Genomic DNA, 19,619 nt, shown 5'->3' with positions numbered 1-19,619 from the left:
CGCATGTAAACAATTGGTAAACAATGGCTAATCGTTCGAGATGTAAACACAACATCTGTACTCGCAGTAAACTGTAACGGAACCAATAATTCGTAAATTAAGTTTATTTCGATTTGTATTAAATATGAATACAGAGGCAAGTGAAAAGGTGTATGGAATTGTATGTGTAGTAGTTGTATCGTACAATGATACATGCATCGATACACATGTGAGAAATTCTGTTTAGCAGATTTATAGTATATGTAAACACAGATGAGAAAGTATCCAGTATATAGCACTATATTTTTGCTACTTTTATGATAGGAATAGCTGCCTCGAAGCAAAGATTATTTTAGATATGTTATGTGGTCGAATAAAGTAGAGGTTACATTTGAGATGCATTCTCAGAGAATAATTTATGATTATCAAATAAAATGGTCCTACTTGTGTCTGCTATTTGTTATAAAGTAATACTCAGCGTTTTTAATGAGAAAAGCCACGATCAATTATAAGTTTTTATTGATACTTTAAGCGTATAATGAAATGATGCCAATGTCTAATTTATTTTGCTTAGTATGTAGTGCCAGCCTTGATAATTCGTCTTGTGTAAATATATTCTGCACCTCCCTCCCCCGCAATGGAGAATTGTTGGTCAACTTTGTATCCAAAGTACTTCGCTTAAGTGTTCCTGAATTACACGATTCTTATGTTTGCGCGCAATGTTGCAATTTGTTCCAAATGTTGGAGCAAGCACAGAAAACTGTTTTAAACATACGTTGCGAAATTTTAAAGATATACCACGCTACGGAGAGGAGGAAAAGTATCAAACAGTCGATAAATAATGACATAAATTTAACTTTAAGCGCGAACATAGCATTAGCGGAGAATAAATTACATATAAGCAATGGCGACGAGCACTGGGAAGAAGCATCAAATTTACAAGCCATTCAGATTAAAGAAGTGGTGAAACAGCAGTGCATTCAAGATAAAATAACGAGCCAAATATTGAATCATCCAAATAGAGATTGTGGCATGTATGCTAAGACTGCTATAGACTCGAAGAAGAATGTTAAGAAAAAAGCAATAAACTGCAGCGAAGTGGATACTACACAGTCGTGCGATTATAATAACACTCGCGGTGATGTAAAGAAGGTTGAGACCTTGAAAAGTAATTTGTTTCATAATTCGATAGCAGCGGCTAATGACAATAATGTCTATAATATTAGTTCTTCCCAAGGTAAAGAAATAAATTGCCCTGAATAGTGCAGTCATTGTAATTGTTTCAGTCGATAAATATAATGCTCTTTTTTCTTCCAGCAAACACACATACAGCAAAAATGAATGCCGAAGAAAAAGAATGCATTTCATTAATAGAATCCGAAAGGAGTGAATCAAAAGATTTCATAAAAACAGGCTCTATTTTCTCTGAAAATAAATTGGAAGTACAGAACATTGTACAGTCAATTGATTTCGAGTGGTCAGAAATAGATGAGAATGTCGCAGAAGTGGAGGAAAATCCTGAAAGCTCAGTGGGTAATACAAACTCTTTGTGTTCGTTAAATCTAGTAATTACAGACTGAATGTTAGTTTCTCAAATTCTTGCATGTACACAGCTTCGAAAAATGATCGAATCAGTGTCCCTATGAAGTCAGGAAAAGTATCGAAATGTAATGTCAAATTATTAAAACATTCTTGCTCTATTTGTGGCAAAAAATGGAAGACGTCGACTGAATTAAAAACACACGTGAAAACTCACTCTACGTTAAGACCCTATATGTGCGAGAAGTGTGGTCAGGCGTACAAACACAAACACGCGTTAGAAGTACACGTGGGAATGCATAATGGGATAAATCCATTTCAGTGTAATTTCTGCAGCAAGTGTTTTACTCAGAAAGGAGCGCTTATGAGGCATTTGCCAATGCATACTGGCGAGATGCCTTATCAATGCGAACTATGCGGTAAAAGGTTCATACATCATACATCGTATAATATGCACAAATTGTCGCACAGCGGGAAAAAATCTTACAAATGCCACGTACGTAGCTGTTATGTATTAAAATTATCTTACTTTCATAATGTTGGACAGAGTACAATGACCGCTTTCCATTTCAGATGTGTGATTTATCATTGCTCTCGACATCTCACTTAAAAAGACATACGCGGGTTCATACGGGAGAGAAACCATACAGTTGCACATCTTGTGGGAAACGTTTCGCAGAACGATATAATTTACTTGCACATCAGAAAATTCATGAGCCCTTTGAAAATAAAGCAAAGAAAGCGAACGAAACGCAATACCAATGTGACCACTGTAACATGGTATTCGAACAGAAGCAAAGTCTGATGGAACATGAAAAATGTCACACTGACACGGACAACGAATTCGACCTTAAGAAATCCTGTTCAGTCTATCCGATTCAACCAAAGAGTAATGAATTATCGAGAAAGATAGGTTCTGAGCCCGGTGCACTGCAACAGACATGGATTCAAATTCCTATACCAGAAATCGATGAAAGCTCCTTTGCAGTTACGTTCAGTGATGAAAAAGTGTCTATGGAAAGTACAAATTATAATACAAGTTTGCAGGTAATTATAGAACCGTCAAATATACCACTCTTAAACAGTAATCCTGCTCCTATTGATAAAGCGCACATATGACTGTTAACGTAAGATGACATGTGACGAAAAATGATAAGTTTTACTCTTTAAAGAATAATATAATTAATATTCTAATATTTCCGAAAACGTATTTTGGGCAAATCAAAGTGTAAATTTTTTTCTAACTAGTAACACTTGAATCAAGTCGGCAAAAATGCATAATTCAACTACTAATGAGTACAACAATAAAGTACATAGTTTTAGATATCGGTGTTATAATTGAGAGTTCCTTATACGAAAGTATTTCTGAAAAGATGTGTTCATTCTATATACAATCGCTTAATATGTACCAATGAAACTATTATTATTAACAAAATACAGTATAAGATAGAAATATGAAGCAAATAAAGCTACTTTGAAATTCAATTAATTTATATTCTCATTAGTTATTTATTTTACGAGTATTTTATAAGTAAAATGTACTTACAAAATCATTAACGTTAATATAAACGTTATAGATCGCACATCATTTTTGCAACTTTTAGATTTGAGTGAATATTTATGTTGTTGTAGCTAAATCAGTTGATTTGATTACATTTTTTATTCTTTGACTAGGCATTAAGTCCTTCCACGAAGTAATACCGTAAATTCTCAACAATGTTTCTCTTTGCGATCTTGATATCGATAATGATCTACAAATTTGTTTGTAAAGAGATATCAAATGAAACAGTCTATAAAAAAAAGAGAAATTCTGTAATAAAAACTTACTGCTGTATTTCATCTACGACACTGGCGTTCATTGCAGGAACAGCGACTTGAGTAAAATGTTCAAGTTCGGTGAAATATTTAGGTTTCGCAGTAGAATGGTTTATGTACATCTCGTATATAAAACTGACCAGGCTATTAAATGATTTAACATAATCATCTGTCAGCAACTATAACATAATTATTATTAAAGCTTTATATTATTCTTTTCACTTAACTACAACAGGAATAGTGATTGGTACCACTAATGAAAAGAATCCTGGTTGGTTTATATGATGGTCCAAATACATTTTTCTTGTTTTAATTACCAGGTCTGTGTAGATATCCTTTAAAAGTTCTGCCTTTTTCGTTTCCAAAGGTGGCTGAAGATATTATTTCGCACATATAAATCTTACATGTCGATTAGATATAGTATCATAGTCCAGTGAAATTAGTATCTGTCTTCGAAATAAATTCCAGCAAGCTAAATATTGGTATGGGTCTTTATTTTGTCGTTTTAAACAATTTGTCAAAAGACCCCATCGATCCGACCGCCGCTAAAATTTTTACAGAGGGTTGAACAAAATAATAACGATTTTCGCGAATATTTCGTTATTTAGTAGTTTTAGGACAAAAATAGTTATTACGAAATTTATAGCTTAGGAAATTCTCTACTAAAAAGATCCAATGAGTTATTTTCGTAGGAGTAACCATTTTCATGTATGTCGGATTACCAAGTTTCAACCCCCATACTTTTGACGAGTGAAGATCCTGAACCCCGAAATTCAAAAAATTATGAAACATTGTAAATACGTAGGGAGTATCTTTCTGAGTACAATGCAATTTTGTTTGCAGCCCAAATTCACTCCAATAGGGTGAAATTGACCCCTGAAATTTGTTTATTTTGCATTATTACTCGCAAACTGTAGGAGGATAGAAAAAAAAGTGTTCAGGAAAAAGTTACTTCTTTTAATAAGGACTATCATTTGGTAAATTATAATTCTTACAGTTCTTACGGTTCGCGAGTTATAACACAAGATCGAAAAAAAAACGGACTTTCAGGGGTCAATTTCTACCCCTTAGAGTGAATTTGGGAAGCAAACAAAATTGCGTTGTACTCAGGAGGACATCCTCTACGTATTTACAATGTTGCATAATTTTTTGAATTTCCGGGTTCAGGATCTTCCCTCGTCAAAAATATAAGGGTTGAAACTTGGTAACCCGACATACAAGAAAATGGTTACTCTTACGAAAAAAACTCATAAGATCTTTTTGTAGAGAATTTCCTAAGCTATAAATTTCGTAATATCTATTTTTGTCCTAAAACTACTAGATAACAAGATATTCGCGAAAAACCGTTATTATTCTATTCAATCCTCTGTAAATTTTTTAGCGGCGGTCGAATCGATGGGGACTTTTGACATATTGTTTAAAACGACACGATAAAGGCGCATGCCAATATTTAGCTTGCTGGAATTTATTCCGAAGACAGATACTAATTTCACTGGACTATCAGTACTAATAGACGGAAAAGAGGTATCTTTGAGTACAAACTGGATCGGTTAATGTTTCCTCGCTAGACATTGATTCGCTAAGTTCTCCTGTTATGGAGCGTCCCGCTGCTTCTAATAATGTATTTCGACGATATAGTAGTTTTGCCTGATGCCTTTCACGTTTTGTATGTTCATCTTCAATTATAACGTTCGAATATTCATCCAAAATTACCTATTCGATAATACAGTCCCTTACTGTGATATACTTGAGTGATATTTTATGTGACAAATTAACTCATACTCTTAATTCGTTCTGATTATCAAATTTGTGCCCCAACAATATGTCATAATGCTCTGAGTGCCGGTGATCAGTTTCATTTCCTTTTTCTTCTCCTTCTCCGTCTTGAAACTTGATGTACCTTTTCTCTTCCATCTCTATGTTATTTTTTGCTACCACCTCTTTAGCCCATACTGTTTTAGTTTCTATTTTATTAGTTGCCATACTTAGCTCTTCTGGTTTTACATCTGTATTGTTTGAATGTAACTGGCAGCTGTTTATGATCTATGAGCAAAAATCTTGGTAATAGTAATTGCAGTAACATTATCATTGTAAAGGGTAGAATAATATATATCCCGTACATCATTTACAATATGCTCCATGAAATTTAACGTTGTGTTTGTAGATTCTAAAGTACTCTCCACTGTAACTTTACTATCTCTTACGAAATTTTCCTTGCTGTCCCTGATGCACGTGTAAACATCAAATTTCTCTTGAATCCAACTATGATGAACACTTTCGCTTTCTGTCAATACTAGAACGGGTTTAATATTGGGATATCGTTTACTCATTTGCATGGTTGCGTGTAGGTGCATTTGTGTGATGCCAATTTTCTTCTCCAATATTAAGGAAGCAATTTGATTATGGTCTAGATTAAGATGTATATTATGGTAATTACGATTGACAAACGTTTTTATAAAAATTGTAGCGTATAAATTGCCTAGTAATTGTGACTAACGAAATCCATAACTGTTCCCCAACAGTTCCTCGATTGCTAAAAAGTCTCCGCAACGAGATATATCGTTGAATTCTTCTCTGTTCACGAAATTATAAGGCTGTTCAACTTGATCGTGCTCGGGCTCTTTCGTAGTATGCCACTGGCAATACATTACCTGAGATGAAGTATCAATATTCAGTATATTAACTCAGTACATTGATAATCGATCTTAATATTACCTTTTTTGAAAGCACTCGTGCAATATTAAGGGCTAAGGAGATCTTTTTCACCGCAGATGGGCCTGTAAGTATTATTAAAGGTGGGCTGGGCTCATCATATGGCGTGATGTACAGATCAATTTTGGGCGTACTTAATTGCTCCAATAAAGTTAACTTTGTGACAGTTCGAGCAGCTCTTAGATTCACTGGCGATGCGAACAGTGTTGCAGCACCAACCTGTTTCAATTCATTTTTTCCAAAATGTACTTAAATTACTAACTCTCCAATCTTCAATTACATACTTTTTCTGAAGTAGATACAGGTTTGCCATCGATAAGTTGTATACTTGGTATAGAAAATAAAAGTACACCTTTGTAGTTAGGCCATTTAGTACAACCATTGCCCCTAAGGTCTATTTCTTGTATCAAGCCTTTGAAGTTTGACAATTCTAACAGATCGTTAATTCTATTGAATTTCAGATCTATTACACGTAGACTGTATCCGTCCTAAAGTTTCAAACAAAAATACATTAATCGCCTCAGTGGTGTATTATTATAACGTAGCTGTGATTGTATGGTAATTATTGCCTTGAAAAATTGTAAGCTGGATAACTTGTTATATCCCAGATTTATCTTTCGCAAATGGGGTAAAGTATTTATACCGTAACGAGGTATAGCGGATTCAAATGCTGTTATACAATTGCCTTCCAAGTTTAGTTCTTGAATATTCAGCCTGTCTAATTTCTCAATGCGTTCGATTAAATTGTACGACAAATTTAAGTGCTTCAAGTACCTAAAGATAATGATACGTTATATATGTAAGTATAGTGTAACTTGTCTTTAAATTATGCAGCAAAGCACACCAACTTCAAATTTTCTAAGCCATCAATGGCTTCGATTGCATTATGCGATAAGTCTAAGTGAACGATACTCCAAAAGCTGCTGATGTCGTGTAGCTTTGATATATGGTTGTATGATAAAATCACATGAGTTAAGTACCAAGGAGGCGTAAAATCTAAGATGGTATTCATTCTATTATGCCCTACATTTAAATACATTAAATAGGGTATTCCTCCCAGAGGAGAGAAATTTGTAATGAAATTGTATGCAAGATCAATATATCGCAGATAACGATGGTAATGTAATAATGTGATATTTGAAAGCGACTGTAAAGAAATTATTTCTTTTAAATTTTAATCCTGGTTTTACGAGAGAGTTCTCAATATGATGATGAGATACCATGTTTCTCATGACACACTTATTCAAAACGTAGAGACCATTTTCAGGGGATTTAGCGAGAAATGACGACCCAATCCCTATTAGTTTATCCGTGAAGATACCACAGAATTCGAAATCGTCAAATAATACATCTTCGAGCTGTCTTAATTTTACAACGGGCGCCTTATAATCATCCCATGAATTAATATCTAAAGCGTGACTGCCCCAACTGCTTTCGTGTGCACATTGTATTGCCTCTTCGTTAGTCGGGACTGGCATTTGATCAAGTACAGTCGAAGAGAGAAACTTTAAAGATAAGAGAATAATGACTTCAACTACATTATGAATTGAAATTACGTTGGTATCTGGGAATTAAATTACATTTGACATAGAAGAAACGGAGGAAATTGTTGAATCCGTCGTCTCGTCGCATAAAATTTCAAACGGCACATATCTATCTTCTAAAGATCCCCAGCTCATATCGCTGTGCGACAATAAATCAGAATCAGTTTCATAAGTATCTTCAGCATAAATCTCTTCCAGTTTTTCCTTTGCAATAGGAACTGTGCTAATCGCATTCGGTTCAAGTAACAATGGTGTAGGGGAAAAGAGATATGGAAACTGCTATTAAAATTAGAGAATTCATTGTTATAATATAAACTTAACAAACGTATTGCAACGATGAATTTAAATTACGGGGCAAACCTTTACCTTCTTATCGCTCATGTTTCTAATTAAGATATTATATAACTCTTCTAAAACAATTCGTTTTATAAAATTTTTAACTAATTATGTATAGTTAAATGTGTAATGTAACACGTTCAGTTGTTTCTTAACAGCTGAATACTTTATTACGTACAGGGTACATGGAAAATTTCCTTATTTATTGCAAAACAATTTTATTAAGAGAAAGTAATAATTACATATCTGCAGCTAAGGCTTTTAAAGCTGTATCTGATAAACGATAATGATGCCATCCTTCTTCTGTCGTCAAATCAATCGCTCCTTTATGTTTATAAAAATCTTTTGCAGGATTCCATTTGAGAACTGAGAAATCTAATCTGCAGCAACTGTTATCTATTGCTTCCTATACAGAAAGTACATGTAAGAAGTAAATATTAACACAGTATTGGTAAGGTTCTTTGTATTTCAAAGAACACACCTTAGCGACAGCTTTTAATAATTCGCCGCCAATGTGCTTCCCTCGAGCATCAAGTGTTACACAAATATCTTCCAAGTACATTGCCTTTCCACACCATGTTGAATATGTATAATACGAAATAGCGTACCCTACCACCTTCGTCTTAACTTCTGCCACATGGCATATGAATAAGGGATGCTCCGCATCAAATCCATCCTTCTCTAATGCTGAAATTGTTATTTAAAATTTACCTACATTCAATTCCAAGCACGGCATCACAGTGAAGAGTATATGCAATTAAAGTTTTACTTGTATGATCGATCTTTGGTCCCTCTGACATCTTCTCAAAATCAGCTAACTCCTGAAACAGTGCAAAGAAAAGTTGAGAGCAATACATTTATAATCCGCACGATGCATAAGATGTAGGCATTTTATATTCTTCTTTACCTGTATCAAGTTTCTAATAGCTTTGCAATCTTCGCGTTTGGCTTTACGTACTATAATATTATCCATACTTATTAATAACTTTCGGGTGGCAGTAGATAAGAAAATGTGTGTTCGGTAGGTATAATTTACGTATAAATGACTGAAATGTATTTAAAACACAATTTTTAGACCGAAGGTTATGTACAATTCATGAAATATGCACGGAGTACATTAACTAAATACTTTTAATAAATAAGGAAAACAAAGAGTAGAGTAAGAGTAAGCAATAATATATCGGAGGCCTTCTGGACGGCGGTGGATACATGCTGGGAGGATACATCCATAGCCTGTTGTAAGACAGAGATAGGTTCACCCGTTACTTCCCTCTTTCTCAGACCGGATCGGTAAAAGGTAAATTTTAAATAGCGTGGCTAGCCCTAAGTAGTAGCGTAATCCCAAGGGGAACAGTAAATAAATACAATACAACTAGCCATATCGCAAAATATAAAGATGTTAAAAATTTTCTAAAATAATCATAAATATCTTCGTTTCTACTACTGTACTCGTTACGTATTAATTCCCGTAATACAATACTAGGTACTTTACTAATTCAAGCTATGCAAACAATTGTCCATAAGAAATAGTAAAAATATCTATAAAGAGGATTTAAATTTTCGCGGGCGCGTATATCGACCATTCGACAGCGAATCGAACTCCAGTTTCCGTTCAGGTATATAAGACTTCCGGCGGCCGTGTCGCGCAGTTATTCGTGGTCATTCGCGATCGGCGCGTCGCGTAACGTCGCTTTCAGTCGTTTTGTGTACGGTACAGATCTGTGTGGTGACGTTACGGTAACGAATATTCGGGTTAGTTTGTTCCGCGGCCCTCGTGTTACATTTACTTTCTAAGAACGTGACAGAAAAGAGACAAAGAGAAACAGAAATGTCTGAGATTGACGCGAAAGTGAACATGTCGCTGGGTAAGTGGCCAGAGTCTCGAAAATCCAGCGGTTCCGCTGGTAATCCTGGGTGATCGTACGGCTACCGTTTCTTCTTTTTGCACCAATCCAATATGGCGACCAGTTCGTACGGCGTAGATAATCCGCAATTTATTTTCGTTCGATTAACGTCCAACGATCTCGGAAATGTTACGTCCAATGGACGAGCCAGTTTTAACAGGATCGTCCACCTAATTACGATTCTTTTAAACCAAGCCCGACGCATTTCGATTGGCCCTAAACATTGGGAAAGATGTGTGGGACCATTCTCGATAGCTGGAGGAGCCGCTAAATGCGCTCGACGTACACATTTCGGATCCTTAATGATAAAACAGAAACTGTTCGATCCCGCGCCGTGTTCGGCGTAAGGGGTAGAGTACGTTTCCTCTGTTCAGCGAATGATAGTGAAAAAGAAGAAAAGTACGGCCGCTACGAAGGATTAATAATAATAATAATAATGCGTGTTTGTTCCACCGGAGTCGTATACACGAGGCATGAAGGATTAAAGATAGATGCATAGTGGTGGCGCAAAGGCGGGTTGCGGCGCCAGGCGCTGTAATAGACCTAACCTAGATTAACGAGCTCTTTGGGAAGTTACTCTGTGTGGTTCACGTAACATTCATCGAGCAATTCCTTTCGGCTCTAGCAAACGTTTGGGGCGGAAAATTGACGAACATGAAACTCCGGGGCCCTTTTTTGGATAAATGCCGCAAGCACGGCTGTGACTCACGCGTCGCAAAAAGAAGTCAACTTTCTCGTTGCGTGGGATACACGTTTGCGTAACTTTAGTTATATTTTTATCTTCGCTATCATGTTTCTCGAGTTTCTCTTCGTTCATCTAATGGCAGCCGAAACGCCGCACTGGACGTGAGATACAGATACACGCTCGGAATTTTTCCAAAGAATTTTCTTTTTACCTTCGACGCATGACAGGTTTCTGCTGAGACTGCTCCATCGGTATGCGAATGGAAATCACGCTTGGACAGCGAGCATACATCACCCAGGAAAATTACTTTTCCGATCGTTGAACGTGTTCGATTTACCGCTTAAAGATGACAAACGTTCCTTCGTGAGAGTTAAATGTTTCTCGGAATTAAAAACACGTAATATTGTTCTGCTAGAGTTGAAGTATGCCCCACCAGTTGACTGCGATCGAATAATACATTTGGGTAAAAGGCTAAACACTCCGAGCCATTTGCTTGCGCAGATCAAAAGTATGAGTGTGCCGCTATTTTTTGCTGAAATTTCTTCTGCTTGAAGGCAATATAACTATGAAAAGGGTACATATGTGGTTACTGCGGCTCGTGGACGAAGAATTATATGGGTCAATGTTCAAAGATGAGGAAAAGGCTACTCAATTACATTCTAAGTATTTGTATAGTTAGTGTGGCACTCCAGTACTTTAACTATATGCCCACTGAATCAGTATTTGTATGATACATCGTTAATGCATCTTTGCAAATCAAGTGTCGTAAATGGGAAGAGGAAGAAAATAAGCTCAAGCTGGTTATTCTATTTGAAACTCATTTTTTAATGGCGTCGAACATTGAATTGAACGAAACATCAAAATCAGGAGGATTGAACAGAATCTGTGATCTAGAGCAACATATTTGGACATTGCAGCATTGGATGTTACCAATATATCGAGGAAACAATATGTGTACGAAATATTTAAGAAATCCATGAATCTACGAATTTGAAGTGTTGGAAGAATAAAGAGAAACTAGAAATAAAAAGTGGAACAACAATATGTAAGAGAAAGTCAGCGAAATGTAGAAATATATATATATATATATATTTCTATATATATATATAGATCTGAATGAAGAAACACGAAATAATACATGATAAGGATGAAGACCTATTGCTATTAATTAATGTATATCGACTGGAAATGCTTTTTACATAACGGAGGATAATTTACAATGAAAGAACTCTCTGTGTTTAAATTAAATATGAACTAAAAGTATAACATCCCGTGTACACTCTTACACAACACATTACAGAAATTACATTAGTAGGGTAAACTGCACTAATCATTGGCACTCCTGATTAAAAAGCCAAATATTAAGAAGTACATGCTTAGAAAGTACTTTTTTACAATTTCTTATTTTTCTTTCACTACAACACTGCAAAGCCCAGTAATTGAACTACACATTTTACATCTGGCAACACCACAAAGTGGGGCAAAGGGCTGAGTTTTAGGCGTTTTCTTAAAATTTTGATAAAGGGGTAGGTAAGTATATTTTGTCTCTATAACTAAGTAATGGATTGAAATACAGATTGACTAAGTGTTGTAGGTATCTAATAATGAATAAAATAGTCTGTTTAAACACTTTAAACTTCGTTTTTAACTACATACGTTTTTCTATATCACCTCAAATTGAAGGGAGCCAATGATTGTACTTTTATGCCTATTTTTCTTTTTCATTGAATATTTTTAAAATAAAAGACTTAATAGGTACTCAAGATGTTTTATTTTAATGAGAAATCCACAATCATTGATAACACTAGTTTACAAAATAAAAAAAAAATTGCACAGCAGAGGTCACTATTTTTTTCTTATGTAAAATGGCCTGCTGATTTCGAAAATAAGGTCCAAAAATTTGTCTATGGATATATTTTCGAGATATCGACAGGTGAACTTTTTACCTGTCTGTCAAAAAGATAGTCCCACTTAATTGCGAATATCTCGTGTTATGAATGTCCGATTTGGTCGAAAATTATATCAAATTAAAGATATTTGAATCACCAATAAATGTACCTCACAAAATTTTCAAATCGGTTGAGTAGTTGTGGTGAAATCTTTGAAAATATGTGAAAAAAGTCATTTTTCTCGATCGAAGTTGAGATCGACAATTCATTTTCTTCAGTAGCAGCTTGTTTTCTTCGTAAAAGTGCAGACTCGATGTAAAAAATGAGAAACTCTGTCTATTTTTGCGATTTCGATATTTCCCAGATGATTAAATGAATTGTCGATCTTAACTTCGATAGAGAAAAATGACTTTTTCACATATTTCCATCGATTTCGCCCGAACTACTGAACCGATTTGAAAATTTTGTACATTTGTTGGTGATTCAATTATTTTTAATTTGATATAATTTTCGACCAAATCGGACATTCGTAACACGAGATATTCGCAATTAAGTGTGACTACCTTTTTGACAGACAGGTAAAAAGTTCACCTATCGATATCTCGAAAACGTATCCATAGAAATTTTTTTGAACCTTATTTTCGAAATCAGCGGGCCATTTTACATAAGAAGAGAATAGTGGCCTCCGCTGCGCAAAATGGCTGTAAACTAGTGTAATAACTGAAAATTATGACCATATAAAAACTTCACAAAAAAATATAGACATATTGGGCCGGCCGTCCTTAATTTACGTAGGGTAATTTTGGTGATTCTTACCCCCTTCCTCCCCCAGTATAAGAATTCGTAACATTTGATATTGCAACCCCCTTCTTACGTAATATTTTTTACATTTAATTTTTTCAGTTATTAAAATTCTTTTAAAGGTTTATATAATTCATTTAACTCGGTTTTGGGAAATTTAAACTAAAACTACTTTTGTGGAACATTAATGATAGAATTTGTATTTATTGAAAATTAGTTTAAAAAATATTACGTAAGACTACCTGACTCCCCCCCCCGTAAGAAATTCGCGACCCCACACACACACACAAAAGCCTTGCGTAATTTCAGGACGACCCCTACAGACAATATAGAATTGGGATTTCCACTTAAGAGTGCCAATCATTGTACAGTTTACCCTATCTTTGTTTCATGAAAAATAATAGCATTTCAGAACCTTAATGATATATTGTTCGCTGTTTTCTAATATCTTTACGAGTAATTTTATAATTTTCAAATTAGAATATCTTCGGTTTTATTGATCCTGTTATGATTATTATTGTTTATTGTTTGTAGTATGATCAAGAAATTAATAGCATATTTTGATTGGATTTGATAAACAGATTAAAGAGCAATGAATAAATATGAGAATTCCAAGTTATAGTTTCAGTATACTAAAATGTTAAAACAATACCCAGTGAAATTAATTCGAATAAACATATGTATCGGAAGAGAAGCTGGGAGCGATTAATGAAAATGAAAGACCAATTTCCTTAATGGGAGCGAATAAAAATCTGAGTTTGTCATCTTGAGTTATCCTTTGGCATCATCTGTACAGGAGGAGATTTTTCACACATTACAGATTAAAGTTTAACACAAATTAACTTTCCGCACTAACGCTCACTAAACCTTGTGAATTTTCTTCCTTTTAAGATGAAATCATAAAGATGGAGAAAAAGGAGAAAAAGAAAAAGGCCGGGCCTGCAAATGGAAAAACTGGTGCTAAACGCATTCGAGGTAGTACACGAGGACGGAGTGGACTCAGGGGTAGAGGTGCGAGAGTGAAGCGTAATGTCGGAACGGCTAAGAAAGAGCAAACGTGGCAAGCTGGGCAGAGTAATAACAACAGTGTGCGCGGTGGTTTTGTAAGAAAACGATATAAGAAAACCAGTGGCCTCACCAGATCACGAAGCAACTTAAACCTGAACCAGAAATCAAATACACGAGGAGCTTTTAATGTTCGCCGTGGTCGAGGCAATAGATTTGGCTTGACTCGCAGTAGAAGTCGCACGAACCTGACTTTTACTCAAGGAGGATTCTTTACCAATAATAAGACTACGTTAAAAAGAACAAACAGCCTACCAAACTTGCGTGACCCGACTTCGGTCCACAATCGATTGGGATACCAGAGCCCTGCTCAAATTGCTTATCGAAATCGTGTCAAAAGAGCAAAGCAATTGTTATTGCAAAGACAGAACCAGAGATTGTCGTTACAAAATCAGTTCCGAGTAAGTGAATGACTGTGTGAACAAGGAAGGTTGAAAGCGAATGAAATGGAAACTGGAGTGATGGTTTCATTATAGGTACCGCAAGCTGGAAAATCTATGTTGTCGCTACAGCAGAGAAGCGCTATGGAAAGGAGGCAACAAATTCTGACATCCCAACGTCGCTTCACCACTGGTGGATTACGTTCAGATCAGATTGCCCGCGCACAAAGGCGTGCACAATACGAACAGAAATTGATGAGAATAAAGTATGATTGTACAATTCATAAACACTTTTAGATATCTCTTAGCGATGCAGTTGTTTTAAAGGATGTTATAGTTAGGATTTTTATGAACACTAATCTACTATGTTTTGAACTCAATTGATATAATGAAAACGATGTTGTAGTTCGCCACGATTAAATGCTAATACAAATGTGAACTTCATGTATACATTGGGAAATGAATATGCTCCTAGCACACATCAACGACCTCTTCCTCTAACGCCAAGTCGGAATGGAAATGCTGTGAACAGTTTACGCCAGTTGCCCAGGGGACGTTCACCATTCAGACAAAGTGTACAAAGCTTGAATATGGTATGGTATATTAAAATTTATTCATAGAATGTAACTTTACGTGCTCGTATTTGGGCAGATGGGAAATAATATGATCTGTTATATAAGTTGTAACAAGATTCGTGGGTTTCAGGTTGGTCGATCGCCACTGTTCGGTCGGCAACGTTCGAGGTCAAGATCGCGCTCTCGTTCTCGTACACGTAACACCCCATCGTCAGACGCAGGAACAGACGTCGACGATCGTACATTCAGCGAGGTCATGTACAGCTTATCTGGGAACCTTGGTGTCACGGGGAGAACGCTTAACGATAGATTTAGTTTTTAAATTTCTAAAAGGAAAATTCGTTTTATATTTAGAATATAAGACTGTTGAGGCCAGAAATGAAGTTTTATGCTTAAAACATAGATGCAAGATGCAATTCTGTTCTACGAATTATATTAATATTTAAGTTGTATCCTATGAAAAAAAAAATAGAACTTCGCTCGAATGTATTCGATTCTTTTATGTTTCATATTCCAGAGGATATGAAAGTTATCCTTAAGTTGTAGAGTGTAGATCAATTTATGTTTTCAATATACCTCGGAGTATTAGATGCATTGAATTTTTAAATTCAATATCTTCTCTGACGCACCTTACAACGCTTCAGTTTTAAAAGTTTCGCGAGATAAGTAATCTGCTCCATTTCTTCCTTGACATAACATTTTCCGTTTATACGTTACGATAAAAATAATCGTATCACGATGAAAAATTGCAGGAAGTGTGATATGAATTTAAACCTTTCGTAGTCTTTTTATAGGGAGTACATTACTTGAAATTAGTAATACTTAAGTTACGATCATTGTTTAATACTTTACAAAATTATGTTTGCTAACGTTCGGCAAACGTTTTAGGGGTACAGTATATAATTAATTACTTGAACAATGCTAAAGATTTTATGCAGAAACGTGGCCTCAATAACATTCTTCTGGTCATCCGGAGGCAAAAGTATAACTACGATCGAATTGCTGTAACTACGTACGAATTATTAAAATTTTCTTTAGAAATCATGCGAAGGACGTAGTTCCTAAGATAAGCATAAGTCTGATTTAATGAAAAAAGGAAGAAAATAATTATTATTAAGTTGTATCGGAATGGAGTCATATTCAGAGCACATTGAATTATGTACATCTGAACGTGACCTACATATTAAGCGTCAACGTATAATGTAGCATAAACTTGCTTCTTAATTCTCATATTTTCTCTGTTATACTTATTCGATAAGTGTAAGTGCTTATTAAATCATTATAGTCAAACTATACATAGATGTACAATGTAAATTGACCTTTTTATATTTTACTGTATTAACATAATTTAATACATTGTATCTTCTATGCATATAAATAGAATAGAAAGATGGCACGTTTATTACAGCGGCACACGAGTTAAATTCAACCTATGGTCCTATCGAATTCACTCTTGATGCGCAGCAATGCAACGCGCTAAGCATTCGTAAACGATTCACTCCTGAGGCTCTTATGCGACGTTCTTGCTGAGCCGAGAACTTTTATGAAGCGTACATAACGAATTATATTGTTAAAGCATTTCTCGAATATAGACATATGTACGAAGCGGCTATTATCTACATGAAGTGGTATCAGGTACATACATTTGAACATGCATTTATCATTGTCATAAAACAAAGGGGCACGTATTCTGCGCTCATTGCCTACTTAGCTTAATCGATGCGGTCATGTCAGCAACAAAGGTTTTTCTTTAAACTTACACGTTTGATGGCTCTGTACGATGGATTTTACAAAGAGAATTTCTTGTAACATTTCTAATCAACGAAGCGTCACGTTCTCATAAAAGTCGAGCAATTGTGCACGTGAGCGAGTCGAGTGGATCACCTATCGGATAATTAGAATTGTTTAAATTTTATTGTCAGTGGCATGATGTCAACGAAAATCTGGTCGCTCGCATCGTTCTGCGCTCGGGGGATAAAGGGGCAGGTAGATACCTGGATATATTCACTATTTTAATACGAATAAACGAATATTAGCGACTCGATCGTTTCATTGAGTACTGAGAGAAATGTTTTTCAGTTTTTAGCTAGCACGCCTGTCACTGTCCAACAAATTCGACACATGCAAATTCACGAACACTCTGCGTACGGTTTATTGAAAGCAGTTGGGATCCCAGTTCCACCTTATGCAGTAGCCAAGACACCAGACGAAGTTGCTAAAATAGCTGCTGATCTGAAGACAAAAGATATTGTCTTAAAAGCACAAGTTCTGGCTGGTGGTCGTGGAATGGGACACTTTATGGGTACCGATGTCAGCGGTGTTGTTACGTGTGAAACGTGAGTCTGATAAAAAGTTAAAATAACAATTTCTACTGCTTCCGTTACATCTAAGAACTTCTATTCCGACCATAATTTGTTGACCATGAATTGCAGCCCCGAACAAGCTAAAACTTTCGCCAGTAGCATGATAGGCAAAATGTTAGTAACAAAACAGACTGGAGCAGAAGGAAGGATTTGCAATTCGGTAATGGTGACGACAAGGATGTTCCCTCGCAAGGAATTTTACATAGGAGTGATGATGGAGACCAGTTTCAATGTGAGTTGCGGCGAACCGAGCTCGGCTTGAACTTAAGGAGGAAAATATTCCCACAGGGACCCGTCGTGATAGTATCGAAACAAGGTGGCGTAAATATCGAGGACGTAGCCGCCACGAATCCAGAAGCGATATCGTATATACCAGTTAACATCCTGGAAGGTTTAACAGTCGAACAAGCGGATCTCGTCGCGGATAAATTAGGCATGGAAGGGAATGCCAAGGAGTTCACCGCGATGCTCGTTTGCAATCTCTATGAACTATTCATTGATAAGGAAGCATTGCTACTTGAAATCAATCCGTTTGTATTGGATATATGCGACGAGTGTGCGTAGACAGAGAATGCTCGTTATATCGAAGCGTTTTTCTAAGGAAGGCGGTTTAATAGCAACGTTTACGTTATGAATTTTTTAGATTTCGCTTTGGATTGTAAATGCACGTTCGACGATAGCGCGGCATTCAGGCAGAAACAATTGTTTGCGCTGCAGGATTTGACTCAGATGGACCCTAACGAGATTCAAGCGGCCAAATTCAATTTAAGCTATATAGCTCTGGATGGGAACATAGGCTGCATGGTGAATGGCGCTGGATTAGCGATGGCAACCATGGATGTCATAAAACTTTATGGCGGCAAACCTGCCAATTTCTTGGACGTGGGTGGTGGTGCCACGGCAGAAGTAGTCAAAGAGGCTTTCAAAATAATAATCTCGGATCCAAAGGTGTTTAGAAAGATTCTATGAAAATTAGGATACATCGACTCATAAACAGGAACAAATCGGGCAAAACATTAGCTAGGAAAGATGTGACTCCCTGTGTTCCTTTTAATGAGTTTTATCGGTTCTATTCGGTAGAACGAGTACTGATAGATCTGAAACAGCGGTGATGAAAATGTTACTGGAAATATTTAGGTAGAAGCGATTTTCGTGAATATATTCGGCGGTATTATGAGGTGCGACATAATTGCTGAAGGAATCATCACTGCATCCAAAGATCTGAATCTGACTGTTCCGATAGTTGTGAGACTGCAGGTAATCCGTGGCTGTGGGAACGACCAGAGGTCTTATTTTACATTCCTCCTTCTTCTCCTATAGGGAACTAACGTGGACGAGGGGAGAAACTTGATAAGCAGAGCGAAGTTAAAAGTTATCGTCGTGGACGATTTCGCAAAGGCGGGCGAGGCGGCTGTGAAGTTAGCATTGATAGTGAACGTAGCGAATTCCTTGAATTTAGACCTCGCTTTGACGTCTAAAGAAAAGTCTGCTAAAACGGATAAAGGAAAGTCTGCTAAAACGAATAAAGGAAAGTCTGCTAAAAAGGATAAAAAGTCCAAGGCGTCGAAATGAGGCACATTTTTACACGCTTCAGTAAAGTATTTAAAAATCATTATACGACATCTATAACTATGTAGTCCTTCTACGCTAATTTTGTACAGTCGACTTTCTCGGTTTCCTCTCTAATCATTTTAACCGGTCTTAAACCACCGATGCCTTAAAAATGTATAACTTCGATGCTCGTCATTCTCGTTATATCTTTGCTACAAATTTATACGAATGTAAATATATTTCTACACGAATAAATGCTCTTTTTTTAAATTCGTAGCGCGACAATTTACTCGCCTCGAATATTCGAAAACTGATCTTTATGTGGGAGAAGAGTAACATTCCGTGGATAATTTTATATCATTTATTCGTTAAGCGGTTATTGCGCGTACGATCGAAATACCGTTTCAATTATGCTCGCTACACGAAACTGTATTTCGAATCGTGGTCAGCTGTGCAGAAAAATAGTGCTGCCATCACGACT

At 36.1% G+C, this 19,619-nt stretch overlaps 4 protein-coding genes across 8 annotated transcripts; 2 read left to right on the top strand and 2 right to left on the bottom strand.

Annotated features, from left to right (window-relative positions):
* Window positions 1-28: 28 nt before the first annotated feature.
* LOC143373797 (succinate--CoA ligase [ADP-forming] subunit beta, mitochondrial-like) lies at window positions 29-19,408 on the top strand. 3 transcript variants are annotated; one of them, XM_076821353.1, is made up of 10 exons: window positions 29-1,216; window positions 1,297-1,512; window positions 1,593-2,014; window positions 2,092-2,565; window positions 17,304-17,560; window positions 17,657-17,819; window positions 17,876-18,143; window positions 18,231-18,535; window positions 18,725-18,844; window positions 18,908-19,408. In XM_076821353.1, exons 1-10 carry the CDS (start codon window positions 523-525, stop codon window positions 19,157-19,159), a joined length of 3,171 nt encoding a protein of 1,056 aa, XP_076677468.1. In that variant the 5' UTR covers window positions 29-522; the 3' UTR covers window positions 19,160-19,408. The 3 variants fall into 3 exon arrangements, with proteins under 3 accessions (XP_076677468.1, XP_076677469.1, XP_076677470.1); XM_076821354.1 differs by lacking the exon at window positions 29-1,216 and having other exon boundaries at window positions 1,365-1,508; XM_076821355.1 differs by lacking the exons at window positions 29-1,216; window positions 1,297-1,512; window positions 1,593-2,014; window positions 2,092-2,565 and adding an exon at window positions 16,782-17,210.
* Window positions 2,635-7,970, bottom strand: LOC143374165 (uncharacterized). The gene is made up of 14 exons (XM_076822095.1): window positions 7,956-7,970; window positions 7,626-7,868; window positions 7,266-7,550; window positions 6,894-6,982; window positions 6,615-6,819; window positions 6,330-6,533; window positions 6,049-6,264; window positions 5,831-5,984; window positions 5,454-5,740; window positions 5,116-5,376; window positions 4,876-5,046; window positions 3,585-3,704; window positions 3,346-3,512; window positions 2,635-3,269 (listed from the first exon to the last, which is right to left on the bottom strand). Exons 1-14 carry the CDS (start codon window positions 7,968-7,970, stop codon window positions 3,137-3,139), a joined length of 2,550 nt encoding a protein of 849 aa, XP_076678210.1. The 3' UTR covers window positions 2,635-3,136.
* Window positions 8,119-8,977, bottom strand: LOC143373807 (thialysine N-epsilon-acetyltransferase-like). Its single transcript, XM_076821377.1, has 4 exons — window positions 8,833-8,977; window positions 8,695-8,746; window positions 8,407-8,612; window positions 8,119-8,331 (listed from the first exon to the last, which is right to left on the bottom strand). Exons 1-4 carry the CDS (start codon window positions 8,896-8,898, stop codon window positions 8,164-8,166), a joined length of 492 nt encoding a protein of 163 aa, XP_076677492.1. The 5' UTR covers window positions 8,899-8,977; the 3' UTR covers window positions 8,119-8,163.
* Window positions 9,575-16,631, top strand: LOC143373803 (uncharacterized). 3 transcript variants are annotated; one of them, XM_076821369.1, is made up of 5 exons: window positions 9,575-9,790; window positions 14,096-14,670; window positions 14,746-14,915; window positions 15,125-15,242; window positions 15,355-16,631. In XM_076821369.1, exons 1-5 carry the CDS (start codon window positions 9,754-9,756, stop codon window positions 15,544-15,546), a joined length of 1,092 nt encoding a protein of 363 aa, XP_076677484.1. In that variant the 5' UTR covers window positions 9,575-9,753; the 3' UTR covers window positions 15,547-16,631. The 3 variants fall into 3 exon arrangements, with proteins under 3 accessions (XP_076677484.1, XP_076677482.1, XP_076677483.1); XM_076821367.1 differs by having other exon boundaries at window positions 9,577-9,790; window positions 15,056-15,242; XM_076821368.1 differs by lacking the exon at window positions 9,575-9,790 and adding an exon at window positions 10,930-11,559 and having other exon boundaries at window positions 15,056-15,242.
* Window positions 19,409-19,619: the final 211 nt, after the last annotated feature.

The sequence above is a fragment of the Andrena cerasifolii genome, chromosome 10 (genome assembly GCF_050908995.1).
Source record: "Andrena cerasifolii isolate SP2316 chromosome 10, iyAndCera1_principal, whole genome shotgun sequence".
NCBI lineage: Eukaryota > Metazoa > Arthropoda > Insecta > Hymenoptera > Andrenidae > Andrena > Andrena cerasifolii.
This window is presented reverse-complemented; position numbering and strand designations above follow the sequence as displayed.